General features: G+C 37.5%; 6 protein-coding genes, 2 non-coding genes and 3 pseudogenes across 8 annotated transcripts in view; 5 read left to right on the forward strand and 6 right to left on the reverse strand.

The window, feature by feature from the left end:
• LOC103842894 (protein SPIRAL1-like 3) overlaps window positions 1-24,052 on the reverse strand; it is a 209,522-nt gene that overhangs the window by 12,744 nt on the left and 172,726 nt on the right. The window lies entirely within an intron of this gene.
• LOC103843506 (WAT1-related protein At3g02690, chloroplastic) lies at window positions 31-2,009 on the forward strand. The gene is made up of 7 exons (XM_009120249.3): window positions 31-722; window positions 833-880; window positions 966-1,088; window positions 1,166-1,315; window positions 1,394-1,565; window positions 1,649-1,709; window positions 1,789-2,009. Exons 1-7 carry the CDS (start codon window positions 126-128, stop codon window positions 1,889-1,891), a joined length of 1,254 nt encoding a protein of 417 aa, XP_009118497.2. The 5' UTR covers window positions 31-125; the 3' UTR covers window positions 1,892-2,009.
• Window positions 1,921-3,588, reverse strand: LOC103843497. The gene is made up of 2 exons (XM_009120239.3): window positions 3,333-3,588; window positions 1,921-2,824 (listed from the first exon to the last, which is right to left on the reverse strand). The coding sequence occupies exons 1-2, from the start codon at window positions 3,424-3,426 to the stop codon at window positions 2,115-2,117; spliced, it is 804 nt and encodes a 267-aa protein (XP_009118487.1). The 5' UTR covers window positions 3,427-3,588; the 3' UTR covers window positions 1,921-2,114.
• On the forward strand, window positions 3,695-6,699 carry LOC103843515 (beta-catenin-like protein 1). Its single transcript, XM_009120257.3, has 8 exons — window positions 3,695-4,810; window positions 4,943-5,027; window positions 5,124-5,220; window positions 5,402-5,465; window positions 5,548-5,604; window positions 5,899-5,936; window positions 6,027-6,108; window positions 6,374-6,699. The coding sequence occupies exons 1-8, from the start codon at window positions 3,719-3,721 to the stop codon at window positions 6,461-6,463; spliced, it is 1,605 nt and encodes a 534-aa protein (XP_009118505.1). The 5' UTR covers window positions 3,695-3,718; the 3' UTR covers window positions 6,464-6,699.
• Window positions 6,752-6,833, forward strand: TRNAS-AGA. The gene has a single exon. It is a non-coding gene; the product is annotated as a tRNA-Ser (tRNA).
• On the forward strand, window positions 6,900-6,981 carry TRNAS-AGA. Its single transcript has one exon. It is a non-coding gene; the product is annotated as a tRNA-Ser (tRNA).
• On the reverse strand, window positions 7,358-8,364 carry LOC103843525 (thioredoxin F-type, chloroplastic). Its single transcript, XM_009120266.3, has 3 exons — window positions 7,988-8,364; window positions 7,719-7,818; window positions 7,358-7,616 (listed from the first exon to the last, which is right to left on the reverse strand). Exons 1-3 carry the CDS (start codon window positions 8,287-8,289, stop codon window positions 7,470-7,472), a joined length of 549 nt encoding a protein of 182 aa, XP_009118514.1. The 5' UTR covers window positions 8,290-8,364; the 3' UTR covers window positions 7,358-7,469.
• Window positions 8,600-14,225, forward strand: LOC103843545 (annotated as a pseudogene).
• LOC103843542 (probable protein phosphatase 2C 33) lies at window positions 14,087-17,116 on the reverse strand. Its single transcript, XM_009120278.3, has 7 exons — window positions 16,691-17,116; window positions 16,188-16,601; window positions 15,743-16,105; window positions 15,294-15,665; window positions 15,105-15,222; window positions 14,810-15,033; window positions 14,087-14,733 (listed from the first exon to the last, which is right to left on the reverse strand). The coding sequence occupies exons 3-7, from the start codon at window positions 16,001-16,003 to the stop codon at window positions 14,305-14,307; spliced, it is 1,404 nt and encodes a 467-aa protein (XP_009118526.1). The 5' UTR covers window positions 16,004-16,105; window positions 16,188-16,601; window positions 16,691-17,116; the 3' UTR covers window positions 14,087-14,304.
• LOC103843555 lies at window positions 18,993-20,257 on the reverse strand (annotated as a pseudogene).
• LOC103844864 lies at window positions 19,791-23,488 on the reverse strand (annotated as a pseudogene).

The following is a 24,052-nucleotide window of genomic DNA, read 5'->3' on the forward strand; positions in this document are numbered from 1 at the left end:
TCTCTGATGAAAATAAAAATTGGATATTTTCTCAAAAAAAAAAAAAAACATGTGGTCGTTACTTGTCTGTTAAACTCGAAAAGAACCAAACTTTTATCCTCTCTCTCTCTCTTCTTCAGCTTACAATGGAGTGGCCATGGTCAGCCATCGCCTCTTCTCCCTCTCCTCCTTATTCTTCTAGATGCTTCTTTACATCTCCCAACTCTTGCTTGTCTCTTACTAGACGAGCGAATTTGAACTCTTCGATTAAACCTTTGCGACACATCGGATTCGACTCGAAGCATCATACTCTGATCACCAAACGTCGAGTCCATGGAGACTCCATCGTCCGGAGAAGCACCACGAGCAGCAAAAACGCAGAGGAGATCGAGTCCTCTGTAGAGTGCGTGGGAATGGGATCAGACGTGGAGTGCGTCTACACCGGAGGAGAAGAAGACGAGGAGGAGGAGAATCGGAGCTCCGGGATCTTGAGCGGTGGAGATGGATCGTTTCTCGAATGGGCGGTTCTGATCTCGCCCTTCTTTTTCTGGGGGACAGCGATGGTGGCGATGAAGGAAGTGTTGCCGATAACCGGTCCTTTTTTTGTCGCTGCGTTCCGGTTAATTCCGGCCGGTTTGTTGTTGGTTGCGTTTGCGGTTTACAGAGGGAGGCCTTTGCCTAAGGGGTTCGATGCTTGGCTCTCTATTGCTCTATTTGCTCTTGTGGACGCTACTTGTTTCCAGGTCTGCCTTATTTTGTCCTGAGATATTAGAGTTTAGTTGATTAAGTATTGTCTGAACAATAATAATAATAATTATTATTATAATAATAATGGTGATGTTTGATGGTTCAGGGCTTTCTTGCTCAAGGATTACAGAGGACTTCTGCTGGTTTAGGAAGTGTAATAAGTTCTCTCTCTCTCTGATACTTGTACTCTTGTCCTAAAATGACCAAAAAAGTTTTGACTTTCTTGGTCTCCTCTGTAGGTTATAATTGATTCTCAGCCACTGACTGTAGCTGTATTAGCATCTTTCTTATTTGGTGAGTCCATTGGAATAGTGAGAGCTGGAGGTTTGCTTCTTGGTGTTGCTGGACTTTTGCTTCTTGAGGTAAATAAGATTTTTATCTTTCTTAGCCAAGACTGTTCTTGCAAATTGAGGATAAGTCTGATTAACTAGTACTACAGGTTCCATCAGTTACCTCAGATGGTAATAGCTTTTCTTTGTGGGGAAGTGGAGAGTGGTGGATGCTTCTTGCAGCTCAGAGTATGGCTATTGGCACTGTGATGGTTCGATGGGTCTCAAAATACTCGGATCCTATTATGGCAACCGGCTGGGTAATGATGTTTTGTCCTCGTCTCTCAGAGTTATCCTGACAAGAACTAAACTGAACATGTCCTAAACTTTATCTGCAGCATATGGTTATCGGCGGCCTTCCTCTTCTGGCGATATCAGTTATAAACAATGACCCGGTTTTTAACGGCAGTCTTCAAGAGCTATCCACAAATGATATCATAGCACTTCTCTACACCTCTATATTTGGCAGTGCGGTTAGCTACGGTGTTTACTTCTACAGCGCTACTAAAGGTTCTATTTTTCTGCCTTCTCTTGATAGTATCACTGCTTTATGTTTCATGTTTCTGATGCTTTTATAATGTGTCTTTCTGCAGGAAGCTTGACTAAACTCAGCTCACTTACCTTTTTGACACCAATGTTTGCATCAATCTTTGGGTAAGGCCACATGGTTCTTTCTTATCACAAGTTTCTCTAGTCTTTGGTTAGTATGCTGATATGTTTGGTTTGGAAACAGGTATCTGTACCTTGATGAGACTTTCTCTTCACTGCAACTGGTCGGAGCAGCCGTCACTTTGGTCGCTATATACTTGGTCAACTTTCCAGAAGGCAATGACTGATACACTCAGTTTTCAAAGTTTCTTATGAATGTTAAAACATTACATTTGTATATATAATAAAGTGAATCATTATAGGCCATTGTTACACTTTGAGTCAACGTTTCATATTTTACATAGCAAATGAAGTTCCACAATTAGATTCAACATAAAGCATATGATCTTTGTTCACAAGAAGATCAATCATAGTCCCAAACACAGACTAGTTGTCTGCGTAATTCCCCAATTAACTTGTCTTTTTGTCCTCCGGTTTAGTTTCCATCCCAGCCATATCAGTAACTAGTCTCTCCTCCGGTTTAGTTTCCATCCCAGCCAGATCATCCATATCAGCAACAAGTCTCTCAACAGGCACCTTGCTCACATCCCATCGCATGCCAATGTCTGATACCAAACGACTGGCGCAGTACATCCCATATCCCGCCACAGCCAAACTCCCAAAACCCGCTACAAACCTGAGTGGTGAAGAGAGCACAACGCTGGCAGCTGCAACAATCGAAGCGGCTTGACCACTCCTTCCCACGTCAGTGTTCGCCACCAGCAAACCAGTTTTGCAATAGATGGCGAAATCCTCGCAGTTGTTCTTGAAAACATTGTAAACGCCGAAACCATTACGCAAGAGGAAGTTCGCACGGTGGATGACTTCTTCCGGAGGGTCAGAAGCTCCTATTGTGCATGTGCCGCCTCGAGGCTTGGCGAGAAAGATAGCGGGAGAGACACTGTACTCGAAGACGTAGAGATCACCTCCAGCAAGGAAGCAGTCGAGACAGGAAGAGATCACACCGCCAACCTTGGTTCTATCGCCACAGTTAGGACACGGAGTGTCTCCGTGATTCAGGGATGAACTGACAATGAGATTGTCCAAGAAAGTCCCGGTTCCAGTCTCTTGACCATCCCCACGAGTGAAATGGTTGACTTGTCCTTCACCCACATAGATTCCTACAAATCACACACACATCACAAAGAAGAAAAGCTCCCAAAACGATATTATTAGTCTAAAGCAACACTTTTATCTATAAACATAATGATTCCAAGGGGAAGTTAAATAAGACTGCGCCAAGACCAATAGAGCATGGGCAAAACTTCAAACTTGTTCCTCTTAACACACTTCACAGTGGCATCTTTGACAGCTTTCTCTAATCAAAATGCCTATTCATCTAAATATTCACAGAATGAGCTATAAGCCCTGAGCCTCTTCGAGTCTAAAACAACAAAAGAGAAGTTAGCTATACCATTCACATTCCCTTACAATGATCAAAGGATCACTTTAACATTCATATCAACGAATCGAATCAGAAAGTTCATATAACTATTCTTCCCCCAAATTTGAAAAGCTTTGGCGAATCTCATCACTTAATCTACAATTCATGCAGCTACAGTTTCAATTGTATCATCTAGCATGCAGTACATTGTACGCATCTGTAAAAAGAGAGAGAGATCGTGATACCGTGATGAGCGTAGACATAAGCCTGACGCCATGAATAGATGTGATCGCCTGGCTTCACTTCATCTCTGGCAATCTTGTTGGAGAGAAACCCCATTCTCTTCCCGTTCCCCCAAAACCTCGCCGCCGACGAACAGATAATCAGAAACTATTAGGGATTACGCGATGGCGGAGACGGAGAGAGAGAGAGAAAGCGATCTTACTTTGCTTTGTGTGTGGGGCTTTTCTATTCTTTCTTCATTAAATTTTTCAAAATTATTCTTTCTTAAAACGACAACGTTTAATAACAATATGTAGATGGGCCTTTACTAAAAAGCCCAAAGCCCATTAACTTCCACTCTCTTAAATAAAAAACTCTTGTTAGAGATTTTCACTCTAGCTAGTTAGCCATGGAAGTCTCCAACCACGCCAGAAAACGAAAAGCGATCGACGCCGGCCCCAACTCTCCGCCGTCGTATCGAGCCTCAGACGGATACGAACCCACCAACGCCGTAGATCTCTCCCTCCTCGAAGAGCTCGAAAAATCCTCCCACCACCAAGTCGAAGCCGTCGATCTCAAAACCCTAAAAAAGCTCGTCCTCTCCTTCGAGCGTCGCCTCCGTGACAACATCGCCGCACGCCTCAAGTACGTCGAGAATCCCGAGAAGTTCGCCGACTCAGAAGTCGACCTGCACGACGAGCTCCAAAAGCTCAAGATCCTCGCCGGAGCCCCGGAGCTTTACCCGGAGCTAGTCGCCTCCAACACCGTCCCCTCGATCGTGAACCTCCTCTCCCACGAGAACGCGGACATCGCGAACGACGTCGTTCAGCTCCTCCAGGATCTAACGGACGAGGACGCGTTGGAGGATAACGACGAGCCGGCGCGCGTGCTTGTCGACGCGCTGGTTGAGAACAATGTGTTAGAGCTCTTGGTTCAGAACATGAACCGGTTATCGGAAGGGGATCCGGATGAGGCCGCGGCTATATACGCGACCTTGACGGTTATTGAGAATCTTGTTGAGGTGAAGCCAGCTGTAGCTGAGATGGTGTGCGAGCGTACGAAGCTGTTACGGTGGCTTGTGGTGAAGATTAAAGTGAGAGACTTCGAAGGGATTAAGCAGTACGCGTCTGAGATTCTTGCGATTCTGTTGCAGAATAGCACGGCGAATCAGAAACGGTTGGGGCAGATGAACGGTGTGGATGCTGTGTTGGAAGGTGTGGCGATGTATAAGTCGAAGGATCCGAAGACTCCTGATGAGGAGGAGATGTTGGAGAATCTGTTTGATGTCTTGTGCTGTCTGTTGATGCCGTTGGAGAATAAGGAGAGGTTTGTGAACGCTGAGGGTGTGGAGCTGATGATTATTATTATGAAGCAGAAGAAGTATGCGTACGGGTCTGCGATAAGGGCGCTTGACTTCGCTATGACTAATTATCCGCCGGCGTGTGAGAGGTTTGTGGATGTTATGGGGTTGAAAACAGCTTTTGCTGCCTTCATGGGTAAGGCAAGTTTTTTCAATCCATCTTTACAATCTCGCTTGTGGTTTTGTATAGTGTATCTTCTGTTAGAAAATGCTTGCATACATCAAAGTAATGTGAAAGAGGTAGTGATGTTGTTTAGTTCTATGAATGTTTAGATTCCGCTGAACAAGAGGATTAAGAGGGAACGTTATAAGGAGGAGTTAGAGGAGCGGGTTATTTCGCTGGTTGCGTCATTATTTGGTAAGAAGACAAGTGATATGTTCGTTGTAATTACAAAGTGAGTTCTTTTCATGTTCTTGATGCTAAGTCTTTGGTTTCTTTAATTGTATCATTCAGCTGGGATTTTAAGGGGTTCTAGAAGAGACCGTTTGTTGAGCAAGTTCGTTGAGAATGAATATGAGAAGATTGACCGTCTTATGGAACTATACATAAGGTAATATAAGTGTTCTGATAATCTTCACTTAAACCATTTTTAGCATCTGATGAAAGAGCCCACAGCCTTTGTTGTAGCTTTGTTATATACTTGGTGAAAGAATATCTGATGAAAGAGCTCATTTTTTTCCAGTTACCATTTACTAGTACTTATCTCATAGTTGTGTCTTTGTGCTTGGCAGATACTCTGATAGGGTTAGATCAGAGGCCGAGAGGTTAGACCAACTTGAGCTTGATGACCTTGAGGTAATTCACTTTCTCCTCAATATACTTTAGTTTTGTAACTCTGAGATTGAATCTCTTTTGATGAAGTGATCCTACTTTCCAGTTGGATGAAGATGAAAAATATAATCGGAAGCTAGAATCAGGCCTCTACAGTCTTCAGGTTCGACTAAGCTTAGTTTATCTATTTATCTTCATGTCTATATCATCTGCGGAATGCAGAGAGGCATCTTATGTGAACATGTGCTCCCATGACACACTTATACATGCATCTACTCTTTTCTTAAATTATGTTTGCTTTTTGACCGAGTAAACATGATTTAAGAAAAGAGTAGATGCATGTATAAGTGTGTCATAGGAGAACATGTTCACATAAGATGCCTCTCTTAAATCATGTTTACATCTTCGTTTATCTATTTATTCTTAATTCTGAGTAATGTCAACTTTGCAATTGCAGCTTGTTGCTGTTATTCTGGGACATATTTGGTGTTCTGAGTAAGTACCGTCCGTTAAAACACCCTTCAAGAACATTCCTAAGCTTAGTTTCAGGAATACTAATATTTGTAATCATTCTATATTATGTAGGCATTCTGGAATGAGAGCGCGGATCGAGCTGCTGTTGAAGCAACAAAAGCTAAGTAAAAACGACGTCAAGGAGATACTTCAGGTTCTCTATTCTGTCACCTTAAAGTAGTCTCTACAGCAATTATGTTTTTTTTTAAACTTAATGTGGAGAAATCGATTCATTGAAACCCAACACGGATTAGCTACTAATAGATGTTGAAATGGCGTTTGAACTCGAACATCTGCGCAAGATGTGAAAATTCAATCTCACATTGTCATACCATCTTGTTTTTCATGCACTCTATGCGCGCAGCTTTATCTTTTTCTTTGTTGCTCGCTGTTGCTAACATGAGTAAGCCTTTTGACAGGAATATCATGACAACCTTGGAGATGTTGAAGGAGCAGAGGAGAAGGAACGAGGACAGGCGAGAATCCAGTTGTTCATATCTGCAATGTGATGTTAGAGCAAGAAAGAAGATGGCTTCATATCAGATTCCAATATGTATTGGCACCAGAGAGATTTCTGTTTTTTTTTTCTCTCAACAAGATTTAAACTGGGATGAGCAAATAGTCATTGTTGGTCACAAAGTAGATGACTGTTTTGGGTTTTTAGTGTATTTGTAACCCTTTAAATCCAACAATTTTCTTTGACTTAGAATCATTCAAAAGGGGCAGTTTCTGTCATGTTTGCGAAGTTTTGTCAGTGTGAAACATCTTTCAAGTGCTATATAGCTCAATACGCAATAGTGGACGTGCCGGAGTGGTTATCGGGCATGACTAGAAATCATGTGGGCTCTGCCCGCGCAGGTTCGAATCCTGCCGTTCACGTTTTGCCTTTTATTTAAATACTTATGGTGTAGACCTTTTAAGTGTGTACCAAAAGAGACAACAAGAGTGGACGTGCCGGAGTGGTTATCGGGCATGACTAGAAATCATGTGGGCTTTGCCCGCGCAGGTTCGAATCCTGCCGTTCACGTTTTTATTTTTTTTGGAATCCCGAGTCCTTTTAAGTTTTAACAATGAAGTGCGTTCATTCACTTGACTTAAAGAATTAGGATAAACTTTGTTTGTAGCACATTTAATAAGCCTTGTTAGAGTACTCAGTCTCTTTGAAGTTATGTATTTTTAAGATAAGATCTAAGTTAGCAAAAAAAAAAAAAAAAAAAAAAAGATCAAGAATTCTTAGAGCACTTGTTTACTAATGAGTTTTCAAGCTCTGGAAAGCCTATATAGCCTCTATTTGCCACGTGCAGTTGATATTGGCAGCTGCAAACACAGTTAACGGTCGAAACTGCACTGCTTATGCCAACTGTTGGATCTTCCCTTTTTCTCTGCTGAGGCTTATGCACAGCTTATGGGAATATATTGATCATCATATTGCTTGAAAACATTTACACATACAAAAGCAGAGAATTTGTTACATTGATACAGCCATATTACAAGTAAAGGACAATGGGGATTGGCTCATCCAGAAGAACTAGCAGACCTCGCTGTTTCAATGGCTGCAACCAGATCATCATATTTGGCACCCGTAACTTCCTTCACCACTTGGTTATCCTTCAATATTTTAAAAGTTGGAACCACTCTTATCCCTAGCTCCTTTGCCAATGGCTGCCACCAAAAACAGAAAAAGAGTTAAAAAGTTATTAAAACTAATCAACAACAAGAACAAGGCAAGACATTGGTGTGGAGAAATGAGAGTTAAAGACAAACCCTGTTTTCAGGGTTGCAGTCAAGCTTAAGAAACACAACGTCCTCATACTTCTCTGATAAAGCTTTGTACTTGGGAGCAATCACTTTACATGGACCACACCTGCATTAACATAATACAATCTCTTTAGTTGAACCAACCGCAACTTTTGAATTCTCTTAGAAGATCAAGAATATCAAAACTAAAAGCATTAATAGATGGACTTAACAATAAATTGAGCTCTAGCTAGTTCAAGAATCATATAGAAGCAGAAGTGTTTAAAGTGACATACCATTGAGTGTACATGTCAAGTACCACAATCTTTTCACCGGCGGCTTTAACGATGGGCCAGAAAGTGTCCTTATCCACTTCCGTCACTTGACCAACACTGACATTCACCGTCTCTAAGCTACACCTCACCACAGAGGAGTCTCCCCTTTTCACATAATCCAATGAGCAGAAACCAATCCTCCTCGTCGTCGTCGCCACGCCGGAGTAAGAAGGGATACGACACTGCTTTTTCGCAGGACTAAATCCGCCGGTTGTCGGAGATAAAGCCGTAGGAGATGGAGCGAGACGCAGAGACAGAGGCATTGTTTGAGTTTCGTCAAAGAGTGTCGGAAAAGAAGTTGATCAGCTTGTCTTCGGTGTGCGGTCTCAACGGATTGAGCTAATTAATTTATTTATGTACAGCGTTAAAGACGCTTGTAGCCTCAAGCTTCTCCGGATGAACAAGAATATTCGGGGGTATTTATGTCAGTTCAATCGCTTTCGTGATAAATAAACGGGAGGTGTAGATTCTCCGAGAGAATTACGATGGATATTTATATTTTCCTGACAATTGACGATTCTATCCCTCAAATAATGAAAATTGAAGAAATGAGGTTGAATATATATATATATATATATATATATGAGTTATTAACACTGCAGGGCAGTTTCCATGTTTTAATTACACAATAAGACAGTTGTGGCTACTGAGGTAGTTTATGTGTGAAAAGTCTTAACTTGCCCTTGATAAAGTGTAACTGACAGGGTAGTTTGGTAAATGTGTTTTTTTTATTTCTGGTTACGCTTTTGAAATTTAAAATTCGGAGTGGGCCCCTACAACTTTAGAGATTGTGTTAATTAACTGGACATAAAAAATTTATATTCTTACTTTTTGTTGCTTTTACCGAGGTGAGAAAGAGAAATCTGAGAGACGACGGAGAAAACGATAGCAATGAAGGCATGATTTCGAAATAAGATGGTGAAGACGGCGGTTTCTTAATAGTGAAGGCTCAGAGAAGAAGACTGTGCGGAGAAGATGTCGCTAAGATGGAGCCCGGCGTGGGAAAGACGAGGCCGACGGTTAGTTCCCCTTTTTTGGTGATATGTCCTTTTGCATATTTGGTCTCTAATTGTTAGTATCATCACAGAGGTGGTGGAGGTTGAGGATGTGCGCGAAAGACCACCAGAGAGGCTATTTGCTACCGACCGGTTTCCGTGCGAGAGGGTGAATGTGTACTTAGCCGTAGATCGTGTATTATGGGCTACGGACGTGCTTGACGAAACCCAAATCGGAGATGTGCTGAACGGCACACCGGGGATGACGAAGCTGATGGGTTCATGATTTGGACATCTCTTCAAAATTCCTGTTTTAGACTGAATGTGGCGGACGTACAAAAGGCAGAACACGATTTTGAGGTAAGCTTACTTCTCATGTGTGTCCGTGTACATAGGATGTTAAGCGTATAAGTGTACAAAAACAATAGCGTACATGTGTACGTAACAAAAGTTGTGTACACGTAAACTCTGATAGTGGTGTACGCATGTGTACAAGTACTTGTATGTGATACTGTTTTTTTTTCTTGCAGCTGCTTGTCAAATCATTGATGGGGCAACGAGGAAAGGTGAGGTGTTTGGGATGAAGAAAATTTTGATAAAAATGTCTATTACATGCTTAATTTGTTGAAGGAAGGACATTACAATGATAGAGATTACGAAGGCTACTAGGGTGGGAGTGATGCAGTGGATCCACTCTTTGTGTATAACGAGAAAGCAAAGACCAACAAAAGAAAACACAAGGGTGGTGGTGGTGAAGAACACAAGGGTGTACAAATGAAAACACAAGGGTGTACAAATGATTTGTGTTCATGTGTACATTTTGTTTGATAGATAAAAACACATTAGAGATTTGCTGGGTTTAGTATCATTATGTACATTATGATATAATTAGTGAAAAAATTGAAATATACGTCTTGAGAGATTAAATGAAAAAAAACTATAATGTGAATAAGCAATGATTTGTATATTTGAACTGTTGGAAGATACATATGATTTGTGTACATATATACCCCCTGATTTTTTACGTACACACATGGTTGCATACAATGCTTCATAACGTACACATGTACACATATGATATGTACATGTGTACATGTTTACTTGTGTACATATGCATATTATTATGTACCGTGTATATGTAGAATGATATGTGTACATTATAAATCAGGGACCGAAGACTAGTGTACGTACACATATTGGTGTACATATGATTTGGTTTAACTAGATGTACACACGTTTTAGGCTTTCAAGTTTATTTTAATAGATGTACACACTAACTTGACAGCCCCATCATTTGTGAGATAACCGGTGGTGTTGTGAGTCCGGTAGCAAGCTCTTTAGTATTAGGAGACCAATAGCTCAAGACAGCTGAAGGGGGCGGATCGGTGAAGGTGAAGAAATTCTTCGTGACATTGTTTTGTAATTCAAGCAAGCTCATGTTGGGACGAACTGGTACAATCCTTGACATCTTTTTTTATCAATTGCAAAATTCCAGAGGGAGTCAGTGGAGGTCCATTCTCCAGGAATAACCATGTAGTGACCTGCCATGGCGGATCTGCAAATAGAAACATAAAAAAAAATTAGATTACAGCAACCTATTTGTTAAGGAGTTATCATTACGTGGGTTTTGAGAACATGCTAGAGTATTAGCAGTAGTAATTCGATGGAGATGGAGGTAGAAAATGCTTAACATTTGATTTGGAGAAAATCCAAACAAGAAAAAAGTGAATATCAAAGATGAAGAAGGATTTTATAGCATAATTTAATCTGGGCCGTTGGAATATAAAGTATAAAGTAAATCCAAAGGCTGGGGAGAGAGACAGATATCAATCTTGTCAAAAATATCAGATTTAATGTGGAGCGTCGATTGGAAATAAGGATGTGTGGTGTGTGTTTATTCCCGCTAAAATGCTTGTTTAGTTACACAGCTGTTTAGTTTCAATGTAACTAGATTGTTTGGTTAAAGGGAAGCTGTTAGGAGAAAGTGTGTTGGTAGAAGAAACTGCTCTATTATGTTAATAAAAACTTAAAACTGCCTTTGGGTGTAATATTATATATATATATATATATATATATATATATTTTTAAAAAACTTTTTTCCATATAAGAATGAATTATTGTATTGCTTAACAGAGAAATATAGCTATCAGACTCAAATACAAATACCTGCAGCTCGAGATGGTTGAATTATCACACAGTATATTTTCTAGTTAAGGAATAAAAAGTATTAGTTGTTAATGTTTTTAAAATTACTTTTATTACAAGTTTCCTTCTTCTACCTCTATTGTCTTGAACCTCACTTTATTCACCATCTAAGAATCAATTATTTATAAAGCTTGACATAGAAATATAACTATCTCAGAGTAAAATACAAAGAACACTGAGTGTCTCCGCGTGAGACCCATTCAACAACTGGAGATAGTTTTCATTAATTATCAGACAGTATGTTTTCTAATTTAGGAAAAAAGAGTATTTAATTGTATATAGTTTTTTTTTAAATTACTTTTATTACAAGTTTCCTTCTTCTACCTCTTTTGTCTTAAAACCACACTCTACCGCCACAACTAACACTTTCTTCTGCATCTTGCATAGTGGTGCTGAAGGGAGAATGGATCTCAGGCGGAGACAGTGGTCTTTGTCACCGATTTTACTGGCGGCGACAGTCGTGACGTTACTGTTTGAGCTGCAGTTATCGGCGGCGGAGACGGAGAATGTGGTATTTGAAGTTCGAAGCAAGTTCGGCGGGAAAATAGAAAAGGATCTTAGAGCTCTCAAAGCTCACGACGCTCACCGTCACTCCAGACTCCTCTCCTCCGCCATTGATCTCCCTCTCGGCGGCGATAGCTGGCCTACTGGGTACGAATCTCCATTCCTAAAAGCTCTTCTTCGAAATTTTGCTTTCTTCCTATATAATGTGTAAAATTAAAAAAAATGTGTGAAATAAAGTTTGGGAATTTAAAATGAAAAAGGAGTTTTTTCCTAAAAATATGAATCTGAATTTTTAATTTATTTTTTACTGTTTGTAAGGTCACTGATTCATTCTTGACTCTTTGGTTTCTTGGCTTTTAAACCATTTATGATATGATATAGTAAAATGTTGACTCTTTGTTCTTGGTTTGGTTTCTTTTATTACAGTCAATACTTCGCTAAAATCGGTCTGGGAACTCCATCAAGAGTGAAGAGACTTTCATGTCCAAGTCGATACAGGAAGTGATCTCTTATGGGTGAATTGTGCCGGTTGCATCAAATGTCCTAGGAAAAGTGATTTAGTAAGACCATTAATTAATTAATCCATCGAGTTTAAGTTGCATTTATTAAAATGGTTTCATTAATTATCTTTTCAGGTAAAGCTAACACCATATGATTCAGATGTTTCCTCCACTGCACAGACTGTTTCTTGTGATGACAGCTTTTGCTCTTATGTTTACCAAACATCTAAGTGTCACTCAGGTTCGTCTTGCAAATATGATATCAAACACGGAGATGAAAGCTGGACTAGTGGATACTTAGTGAGAGATGTTATGCGTCTGGACTTGGTTACTGGAAATTCTACTTCTACCAATGGAACTGTTATCTTCGGGTGCGGGTCTAAACAGTCCGGTCAGCTCGAAGTGTCCGTCTCTGCAGTTGATGGGATAATGGGATTTGGAAAGTCGAATTCATCGTTTATATCTCAGCTAGCTTCACAAAGAAAGGTGAAAAAAGTCTTTTGCACATTGCTTGGATAACAATAATGGAGGTGGTATATTCGCCATTGGAGAAGTTGTGTCACCAAAAGTGAAGACTACTCCTATGCTCTCTAAATCGGAAGCGAATTAGCATTTTTCTTGAAGCTCTTCTTAATTTTTTGAATTTACTCAAAAAAAAGACTGTTTGTGAACCTTTCTCACAGAGATCATTATAGTGTTAGCCTCGCTTCAGTTGAAGTTGGTAATTCAGTTTTACAACTTTCGTCGGGAGAAGGTCATTGTTGACAGTGGTACTACGTTGGCTTATCTTCCAAACTCTGTTTGCATGCCCTTAATGAATGAGGTCAATGCAATTATTATATATTTTTTTGTATATATTGAGTGTTTTTACTATATGAAGTTGATGACATTTTTTGTTTTTTTGTTTTTTCCTTGGTGGGGGGTGTCTTTGGCAGACCTTGTCTACGCATCCAAAGCTCACCTTCCATAACGTTCAAGACCTCCAGGGTTCATTTATTTGTTTCCGTTATATCGACAAGTAAGAATCTAACTCATTGCTTTTGTCTGAGTTCTATGTGTTTCGTCTTATTCACTCTTGTTTGAAAATTCACAGATTAGACCTGTTCCCACCTGTCACATTCCAGTTCGACAAATCTACTTCCTTGACGGTGTATCCTCAGGATTATCTGCTCCAACTTCAAGTACGTCTTGTTCTTTTGTTCTGACTCTTAGGTCTTTGTTTGTATATATTTGTCTGAACATTAAACCGGACTCTAGGGAGACGCATGGTGTTTTGGCTGGCAAAGCAGTGGATTCCAGACGAAAGATGGGAGAGAATTGTTGATTCTTGGAGGTATCTCTCTCTCTCTCTTCCAAAGAAAAAAAGAAATTGAAGGTTTGATATGTGTTTTGGCTGCGCAGATATGGCGCTATCTAACAAGTTAGTTGTCTACGATATAGAAAACCAAGTCATGGGATGGACCAATCACAACTGTAAGCATCACAATATCTTTTTTGTTAAAATATTCTATGAGATTTTGTAGCTTTAGTTAGGTTATGTAACTGTTGAAGAATCAATAACACATAGGCTCAGGAGGAATACAAGTGAAGGATGAACAAAGTGGATCAATCTACACAGTTGGTGCTCACAATCTCTCATGGTCCTCTTCTTTAGCCATTACCAAGCTTCTTACACTTGTTTCTCTCCTAGTTCATTTCCTCTTTTACCATTGATTGGTCAGCCAACAGATCCTATCTAAGACTTGCTTTGTAGTTTCAGTAAAAAACCTATTGGTCAAAACTAAAGTTTGGTCCCTCTGTTGGTTATCATGTAAAGGATCTGATTCCCATTATTACATTATGGTGATGTGTTTTTCACTCTTCTTTACTGACATCAACTAAAGACTTAAACAAAAAGACAAAACTGACAAGAGTATTTAAGTAGTTCCAAAAACAATGAATCTCTAACAGATTTTAGATAAAAAGAATAAGAGAAAAATGTAGAAAGAAAGGTGGGGAAAAAAAAACACAGAACCTCTCCTCCTGAGTAATTTATTTTGATGATGTCCTTGTCACAAAACTCAACTTAACTTCTTCACTTTCCAGGCACAAATCTTGGTAAGTTCAAAAGTGTATTAACTCTTGCAACACCTTCTAGTGCAGAATACTCTGTTCCATGTTCTGTATCCTCTTCTTTTATCAGCTTCTCAGCTTCACTTTCGTCTAGAGCAATCTCTTTCCCTGTTCTGACAGTACTAGACCTGCCTAGACCGCTTGGACCTGATCCATCATCAATCTCATCTCCATCTTCAAGTTTGGAGAAGGAAGAAGCTGTAGATATGGCGTTTGAGCCATTGGAGTTTAGATACAAGCAGACCGCAGCACAGTCATCGACTTTGGAGGTTGGGTACTTGTGTCTCCACGCTCTAACCGCAGTCTCAACTAAAGCTCTTGCTGCAGAGGAACGTGATGGTGCTGAAGCTACAATCTTCACTACTTCCTCATTTGAGAGTACATCCCAAATCTATCACACAAAAACATTAGAAACTGAGCCAAGAAAATGGATAGAGAAAAGGAATGTTTATGCTCTTATCAATTACCCCATCTGTAGCCAACACTATGAACTCATCTTTTTCGGTTAATCGGCGAAATGAAACCTCAGGGACAGAGATTAGACCAAAGTCTTTAAGGCAAAAGTCTCCGAAAGCACGTGCCATTGCAAGACCAGGCGAGTCACAGTTTGGGAGCCAGACTCTACAAACATCAGGCTCATCTCTAAGAGCAAACACACGTCCTCTACACTTCTTTATTCTCTCCTCCTCAGCTGCAAAAATCAAGCAATCAGCACAACTTCAACAATGAGATCCATCATAAGTTCTTTGTTATCATTCAAACCTGGTAGATTTGGCTTGAGATCCACAGTTAGTTGAACAGCAACAAGACCATTTTTACCGTCTCTTGTCCCCATCACAGCTCTAGAGTCTCCAACGTTTCCAACAACGAGATACTCACCCTACCATAAAGCATAGAATATATAATAAAAACCAAGAAACAGTGAACCACACTACCAAGCCGAGAGAGTACCTGTTTGATCAAAGTCACAGCCGTTGTACCACTGCAGAAACAGTCAACACTCCCATGGAACTTAAGCTCTCTATCCATAACTTTAAAAGCCTTAAGAAACGCCTCTTTCAGAGTTTGAAACAGTTCAGACTCCGTGCTCTCTTCTGGCCTAGGCTCTTCCTCGGTAGAAACAAAAGAAGCAGCATCTTCAGAGTTGTTGTTGGCACTATTATTAACAGTCTTTATAGAACCTTCAACAGGTACTTTAGCTTCCCAATAAGCACTTAACTTGAGAGGAAGATTGTCTCTGACTCTCTTTGCAACCATATGACCAAAAGGACCATGCCCATCAAACACTCCACAGAACACTGTATCCGTCCTCGAACCAAAACTCTGCAACACACAAAATGAAAAACCTATAAGAGAACCATAAACAAAGAAGACTTAATTTGTTTTTTTTCTAAACTAACCTCCCAAACAACCATGGCGTCTTGGTTAGGCCCTTTCTTGCCTTGTTGAGTGAAGATACAAGCGACCTCACTAGATCCATTCAAGAACATACGACCGGGGACTCGATGGAGAGGATCATCTCTCCTGGAGTCAAAGGAGGAGTTTCTGGAACCGCCAAGTCTCTTATTCTTGGAGTTTTTTCTTTTTCTCACACCAAAGCCAGGAGAGCAAGGAGAGCCCGGTCTAGGACTCATGCTCTCAGCAGATAGACAGGACCCCATTCTCAGGGCCCTGATGATATTGAAAAGGCACTCCAGGACCAACTAGTTGTACAATCACACACCCACGGTGGTCTTCACCAAAAGTGGCAAATGAAGATTCAGCTATGGAAATAAAAAAAATAAACCACTCTTTATGATCACCAGAAAGAGCAAATAATGAGTAAGGAAGGAAGAAGAAACAAACCTTTATATTATTAGTACCAGCTACTTTCTGCAAGAACACATATAGAGAGAATAATAATACAGAGCAGTGTGAATCTTAAAAAAAAAAAAACAAAATTGAATATAAAAATGAAGCCTTTCAAAGCTGACCAAGAAAAAGGTAAGGTATGACTTCTCTGGGTTGTCTCTTCAAAGAAGAAAGAAAAACACGTTTTTGTAATCTCGCTTTCTTCTTACAAAAAAAAAAACATTTTGTAGAGTAATTTAATACCCGAAAAAGTTTCTCTATTGGCACCACACACACACAGACACAAAAAGAAAAGAGAGACAGAGGTGTTTGTTTATTTATTCATCAGAACACATCAAAAGAGTGATTGAGAAAGAGACTGCAAACACGAGAAACATCACAACCGTTTCTCTCTCATTTCTTCTTCGTCTGCAACCAATCAAAAAATAACAATTACTGAGAAAAATTAACACATAAAAAAAACTTTTAATCGAATTGGAGCTGAAAAAGACACTCACCAGCAGACAGATCAATCAATAGGTAAGTAGGGAGGATCTCAGAATCAGATTCAATCCAGGAAAATTAACAAAAGATAAGGAAGATTGATTCTGTTGGCGCGTAGAGAGGAACAGAAGAATAGAAAACTGAGAGAGAGAGAAGATGGTAATTTTTAAAAGGAGAAAGAAACGCAACCACCCAGCTACAAACTCGTTCTTTCTTCTTCAGCTTTCTACTTTTTTATGTGTAGAGAGAGAAAGAAAGTTATAAACAGAGCAATAGAGTTTATTGATTTTTTTTTTTTTTTTAATGTTGTCTATTTTTTTTTCCATAGAGATTGGGTTTATTATTATATAAATATTTTTTTGAGGCTTTCCTACACACAATAAAAAGAATATCCATTCAAATATAATAAGGTCTCTCGATCAGTCAATCATCACATGAAAGTGAGAGATTATCAGATTTAATCCATTAACATTATAAAATATGGACTATACTGCTTCTCTCAATCCAACTAAGATTAAGATTAGAAGAAGAAAAAACTGGTTTATCATTTACAGTACTAAACTACTTCTTTGGTCTGCTTAATCATCTTATATATTAAAACAGAAGTCACAACCTTGATTCATGTGTGATTTTAAAAAAAATAGACTCTCACTAGAAATCAATTATCATTCATTTATTACTAATAATATGAATTAATAATATATCATTCCTAATATAACAACGAGTCCTAAAAACCCGGATTGGTTAACAAATACACATTGATTCATGTGTGATATTTTTATTTGGATCATCATTTAATTTTTTTATTAAATGTATTTCCTTAATGCTAATATATAATTTTTTAACTACTTAAATCATAATATAATTTGATATCTTTTAATTTAAAATATAAATATATATTTAATTTTCTTAACAAATGTGTTGAAAAATATTATAACAATATCTTAATTATCAAAAATTGTATATAAATATTTTCACTAATTTTGTAATTAGTAATGATATTAATGTTATTATACATTAATATATATAATATATATATATAGATACTCAGTTATCTCTTATAAAATGAAAAAAATTAGATCAAATTTTACTATTTTATAGTTATATCTATCATTTTAAAATAAAAAATTGTATTTGACTAAATATGATAAAATTATGTTAAACTGATAAATTAATATATTTTATTTTCACAAACATTAAAAATTTATGCTAGAAATATAATATGTTGGTAGAACGGGTTAACATTAGTAAATTAGATAATTCATGTATAAAACTAAGTTGTCTTAAACTTTTATATATATAGTTATTATCTTAAATGAATAAACATAAAAACATATTGATGAAGGAAATTTAGCGCTTTGAATTACGGATCATGATCATAATAATTGAATAAAAAAAATTTTAAAAAATATATAATAAAAATACCAAATATATATGATGATTTGAAATAATCAATTAACTTACAACATGAAAACTATCAAATTGTTATATTTAAAAAATAATTAAATATAAACATTTAAATATATAAATAAATTTAAAAATATATTCTAATTATGTAAAATATATATAAACATGAAAATTAATACCCGCATGGTTGTGCGGGTCCAAATCTAGTTACTATTTTTAAAGTTAATCATGTTTATGATAAGTATACTTTTATTTAACAAAAGTACGCGGTTGTTATGAAAAAAAAATGACTGTTTAACGAGGATAAAAATCAAAACATATAAAAGATTTCATTTTGTAAGAAATATGGTTGATAAAATGGTACTACGTACTATCGTTGTATTTAATTTGATTGGAATGACAGAAGGGAACAAACTTTCAGCTGTGGAACCCAGAAGAAGGGTCACTAAACACATGCATGCACACAAGAACTCAATACACATGTCGGCAACGAGGCGCAGATTCCAACACGTTATCAAACTTCTTCTCATGCAAGCAGATCTGCAGATCAACGTTTTTTTGAACAAGAAGACAACCTCTGTTTGTGTTTATTTTCTCTATCTCTCTCATGAAATCCAAAATCATTTTTGACTTTTGCAGTCTCATCTTCTTCCCATCTCAATCAGATAATCCAACTCTTTTTTTGGATAATATCAGTGATTAACTTCATTTGGATATCAAGCTGATCTAAATAACTAATCAGTATAGCTAAGGTCGATAATGTTGTATATCCAATTACTGTAGCTAAATTGTAGTTGAAATTATCAGAATGATTAGTCGTTAATTTAACTATTAATTTTACTGTAGATTAATTACTGATCAAACAAGATCAAATCTGGTCGGTTATCTATCTACTAAATCAATCATATCTCAACCAGATCTAATCAAAATTCCTCTCCTCTAAATAGTAAAAATACCAAGGCATCATCATCAACATCAAAATCTCCTACTTTTTTATCTTCAAGAACAACAATCACAAGATTTTGAGTCATCATCAGAATTGTATAAACTAGATATAAAAATAAAAATACAACACAATGTGTTTCATTTTCAAGACAACTCAGAGACGTTTCAACAATTCAGCAACGAAACTGTCTCTAGAAACACCTTTAACTTCCTCCTCACTCCACTCGACCATCTTCTTCAATGTCACAACACCTTTACTGAGTTCTGTGTTGCCTACAATCACCATCCAAGGAATCTCTGAACCCTTGCAACGAGCACGATCAAAATGTTTTCCTCTCCTTTTGTTCACAATATACTGACTAGCCAGTTCTGCAGCTTCCCCTAGCTTATTCTCCTCCGTTACACTAACCAAAACCTGTGTCTCTGTAGATAGAACAACCTCCAATTCATACCAAAACAAAAAATAAAAGTTAGAAAAAACAAAATCTTAGGACAGTAAGAAAAAAAGATTGAGAAGTAAGTTTTTACTCGTTTTTGTTCCTCTTCCAGTTTTTGTCACTTTTCCAATATATTAAACACTCGCTCGATCCCCAGGCTCATGCCAACCGCAGGGACTTGCTTTGCTCCAAACATTCCTATAAGGTTATCATATCGACCACCAGCAGCAATTGATCCAACCTCAGCTCCTATACAAACGGCTTCAAAGATGACCCCGGTGTAATAATCTAGACTTGTTGAATAAACCAGTTATGTGGTTAAGTATCTAAGTAAAATTAGAATTAATTCAACCTATAACTAGAATTAATATTTTATTGTTGCATTTTAAATAATTTTAAATTATATTGTAGTTGATATGTATGATTTATTTTAAATAATATGATGTTATTTAATTATATATATAATTTATTTAAAATGATATTATGTTCTTTAAATATACGTATGATTTTGAGTATATAGTATATCGTTGCTTTGGTTATTATTCGAATGTATAACATCTAATTTTCTAATTCTATCGTAGTATTTTTGTTCTACATTTTACAATTTTGATTATTTTGTTATTTAATTTATATAATATATAATTTAATAATATGATTTATTATTATATATAATAAAATAGATCTATTATATTGATTTTAAATATATAATAAGATAAATAGGTGGTACTAATAAATTGATTTTAATGCTACTAGTTCAAAGTAACAGGTCTAAACTCTCTGAAACTTCTTCATTTATGCTCTAGAGCAAAAGGTATAAATGACTTTTGAAGCATTTCAACATGTAATCAGATTGACATAAATATCATCTCTCCACCTAGAAGCTTTAAGGATATCAAACACACCTTACACAAGAATCCACTCTTTGTTGGAGCAGCAGGAGGACTACGCATGCTTCTTAAGTTGTTGTTGGTTTGAAAGCCAGAATGTTTATGATCATGGTGATAGAAAAACAGAGGACCCAAATGTCCACCAGCACTTCCCTGGAGAAAAGGAAGATTAATATTAAATCTTCCTCTAAGATAATGACTAAAACAGAGTATTTCATATCCAGCACTAGAAAAAACAGAGTACTGTATACATCTTCCACAAATATGATCAAACAGTGGTTAACGACTATTGTGAAGTTCAATGCACGTGGTGATATAAGTAAAACTGTGATATTTGTTAAAAGTATATTTTTTTTTTATAAGTAAAACTGTGAGACCGTTAATGTTTTTTATTTTCATTTTCTAATTATTCCTTAATTTATTTTACCAAAAAAAAAAAACAATTATTCCTTAATTTATGCTTATAACGTGCGCTAAAATAATCACTGTTATAGTTGAAGGACTGCCTCGGGGTTATATACATTTTTATTACTTAATGTTTTTTTCAAAAACATATGTTTTGATTATGTAATAATCACTGTTGTGTTTATCTTTCAATTTTCATGTGAATATTTTTTAAAATTGAGCATGGTAACAACAACAAAAAATATCCATGATATTTATTTCGTTTTTATTTCCATTGGTCGGGTTTTTATGAAATGTCAAAAAATATTGTAGATGAATTTTCTATTTTGTTTCTTATATCAATTTTCAAGTATGTTTGATTTCAGGATGAAGAAGGACAAAGAGTTTCTTGTGTTTACCTTCAATGTAGATCCTTCTTTGTAAGCTTTCTTGGCAACTGCTGCAGCATTGTCATATCCGATTTTCTGGTGAAAGGAGACAAAGGATTCGAAAACTTAGCATACGTGTAACTTCATTTGTAATCCTAGTGGGAAAATGGATGACGTAAAGGCAGATTTTAATATCTGGAAACTTACCGGATTCAATGATGTCACAAGCATAAGGGACTACACAGTAATACATACCAAGAAGAAAAAAAATTAGTTCCCGCCCGTGATGATATTCACACCATGTGGTTACTACTATTAAGACCGGAAATGAAGGAGAAGGAAAAACTACCTCATGCAATAGCTTTGAGATCCGTTCTCTGTTGGCCTCAATTCCCCTCACACAGTTTTTCTCAAACGAAGCTGAGGCATCTGCTATACCAATCTAATGGACGGTGTCAAAGAGGCGAGATCCAAAGGTTCAGATTGACAATATTTTATATACAATAAAACAAAATAGATCCACAACGGAAAGAGATTAACGTACATGCAAAAAAGCGCTTGCGATCACTGGCTTAAATACATTCAATTCGAAATGACCATTTGACCCACCAACTGTCACAGCGACATGGTTGCCCATAACCTTCAATTTTGTAAAATGAAGCTCAAAAGAGTTAAGAAAGAACTTAGATCCCTCTATCAGTAAGCATGCATTGATGAACATAACTTACCTGAGCACAAACCATAGTCAAGGCCTCACATTGTGTAGGATTCACCTTCCCCTGAGAGAGAGAGAGAAAAAAAGAGATTTAAAATCATTTGAATCAAAAGTAATGAAAACGACAGGAGAACAAATTTGGAAAACTTCATTCATACAGGCATGATGCTGCTTCCTGGCTCGTTTTCAGGCAGAACAAGTTCACCAAGACCACATCTTGGGCCACTATACGAAAATATGCTTTTAACTCATAACAACATATACTACATTACTGAAAAAATATTTTTAAGAAAAACGAGTGGATACATACCTTCCAAGAAAACGTATATCATTGGCGATCTTGTGTTAAGTGACCCACTGGTTTCAACACAAGCATCGTGTGCAGCCTGGAAAAATCAGAATAATTAAGCAACTGATTTCATATATCAACCATTTAAGAGCATCTTAATTTGTTTAGGGACTAACCAGAGCTTCGAACTTGTTTTCCGCAGTGACAAACGGCAAGTTTGTTTCTTCGGCTACTGCAGCAGCTATCTTTACGTCAAACCTATACAAATATTACCAACAGACAACAGTTAGAGTAAGAGGGGTTGAACCATGGGATGTGAATAAAGTTAGAAACAAGATATACCCTTTCTTTCTTGGTGTTTAATCCTCTTCCAACAGCAGTTCCACCTTGTGCAAGCTGGCCAAACATTTCTAGCAAATTAGAAATCAATGAAAACAATGGACAGGAAAGCACATCCTCCAAAGATATCACATTTTGCCAAACCTGATAGAGGCGGGGTAGAGTGCATGTGACCCTATTAAGCCCATACTTAACCTGCAATCATAAGTTCCAAATTTTGAAATTGCATGTGATTTTCACTTGTGCAAGACAAACATAATTGTTTCTGAATAAACAGCATACTTGAGAAATGAGTAGCATAGCCACCGAATTCTTGTCCTAGAATCAAAGGAGTAGCATCTTGAGTGTGAGTTCTTCCAATTTTCACAATATCTTTGAACTCCAAGGACTGCCAGAAAAGGAGATAAGTTTGAGAAAATTAACAAACGCAACAGAAATATAAACACACTGAAGTGAGGTCAGAAGTAATTTATGATACTATTTAGAGCAAGTTTCATGTTGCAATTCAGAGAGTAAGTGTGTAAGTTGAGAAGAGAGGAGAGACCTTAGAGTCGAGAGTGGAATGCAAAGTTTTCAAACTAGGGATGAGCCTTGAATTAATCTCGGTATGTGCATGACCTAGACATAACGCAGAGCGTCAACAAACAATTAGTAGGAACAACAAACAGCGCAAGCAATTGAAAGAAAAAGCTTACAGTAGGGAAAGTGTCGTTAGAAGATTGGGATCGGTTGACACATTTTTCACCACGTTGGCGACCAAGAATCTCAGCTGCTCTGTTAGCAATGACCTAAAGAGCAAAACACATAAAACACAAGGGCCTTGTATTGTATTGTAAAGCACTAAAGAATGAGAGAAACATATATATATAGATGTGGCAAGTGAGAAAGTGACCTCGTTGGCATTCATGTTACTCTGAGTGCCACTACCAGGGGAAAATGATCATTGAGCTTTCCCTCAGCTACTTCCTGAGCTGCTTGCATAATGGCTTTCCCAATTGTTGGATCAAGACCATACTCCATGTTAACCTAAAATCACTCAGCTCATTTCTTATTGTTAAGCAGGGCAGGGTAAATACTTAACGTTCCTTCTTTGATTGCATAAATCAAAGCCAAGAAGAAGAAAAAGGGACCTGAAGACGACTCTTGACAACCCAAAGAGGATGATTAGTGGCAATGGTCCAGAGGCAGCCATTACGTTAGCACCAACGCCGCTGAGTTTGTGATCCTCATCTAACTGCATGTGAGAAGATTAACTCCCATTGTTTGTTTAAGAAAACAGGAAGCAGAAACAAAGTAAAGACTAACCATTTGAAATTAAAAAGCTCTTGAGTTGGTCCTACATTGTGAAATAAACCTGCCAAAAAAAAAGGAAAAACTTGTTTAGAACAAGCAATCTACTTCCTTTGCTCCAGGATCAAAGAAGTAGTAGAACAAGTTGAACTCACTCACCGCCCAATTTCGAGAGAAGAGCCATGACGGTAGGGGTATAAGCCACGCATGCCTTCTTGCTTGAAGATATGCTCAAGACTCCCAACATATAACACTACCTGACCAACCAAAAGGCACATAAACATAACAGATTAG

This window comes from Brassica rapa, chromosome A01, assembly GCF_000309985.2.
Source record: "Brassica rapa cultivar Chiifu-401-42 chromosome A01, CAAS_Brap_v3.01, whole genome shotgun sequence".
Lineage (NCBI taxonomy): Eukaryota > Viridiplantae > Streptophyta > Magnoliopsida > Brassicales > Brassicaceae > Brassica > Brassica rapa.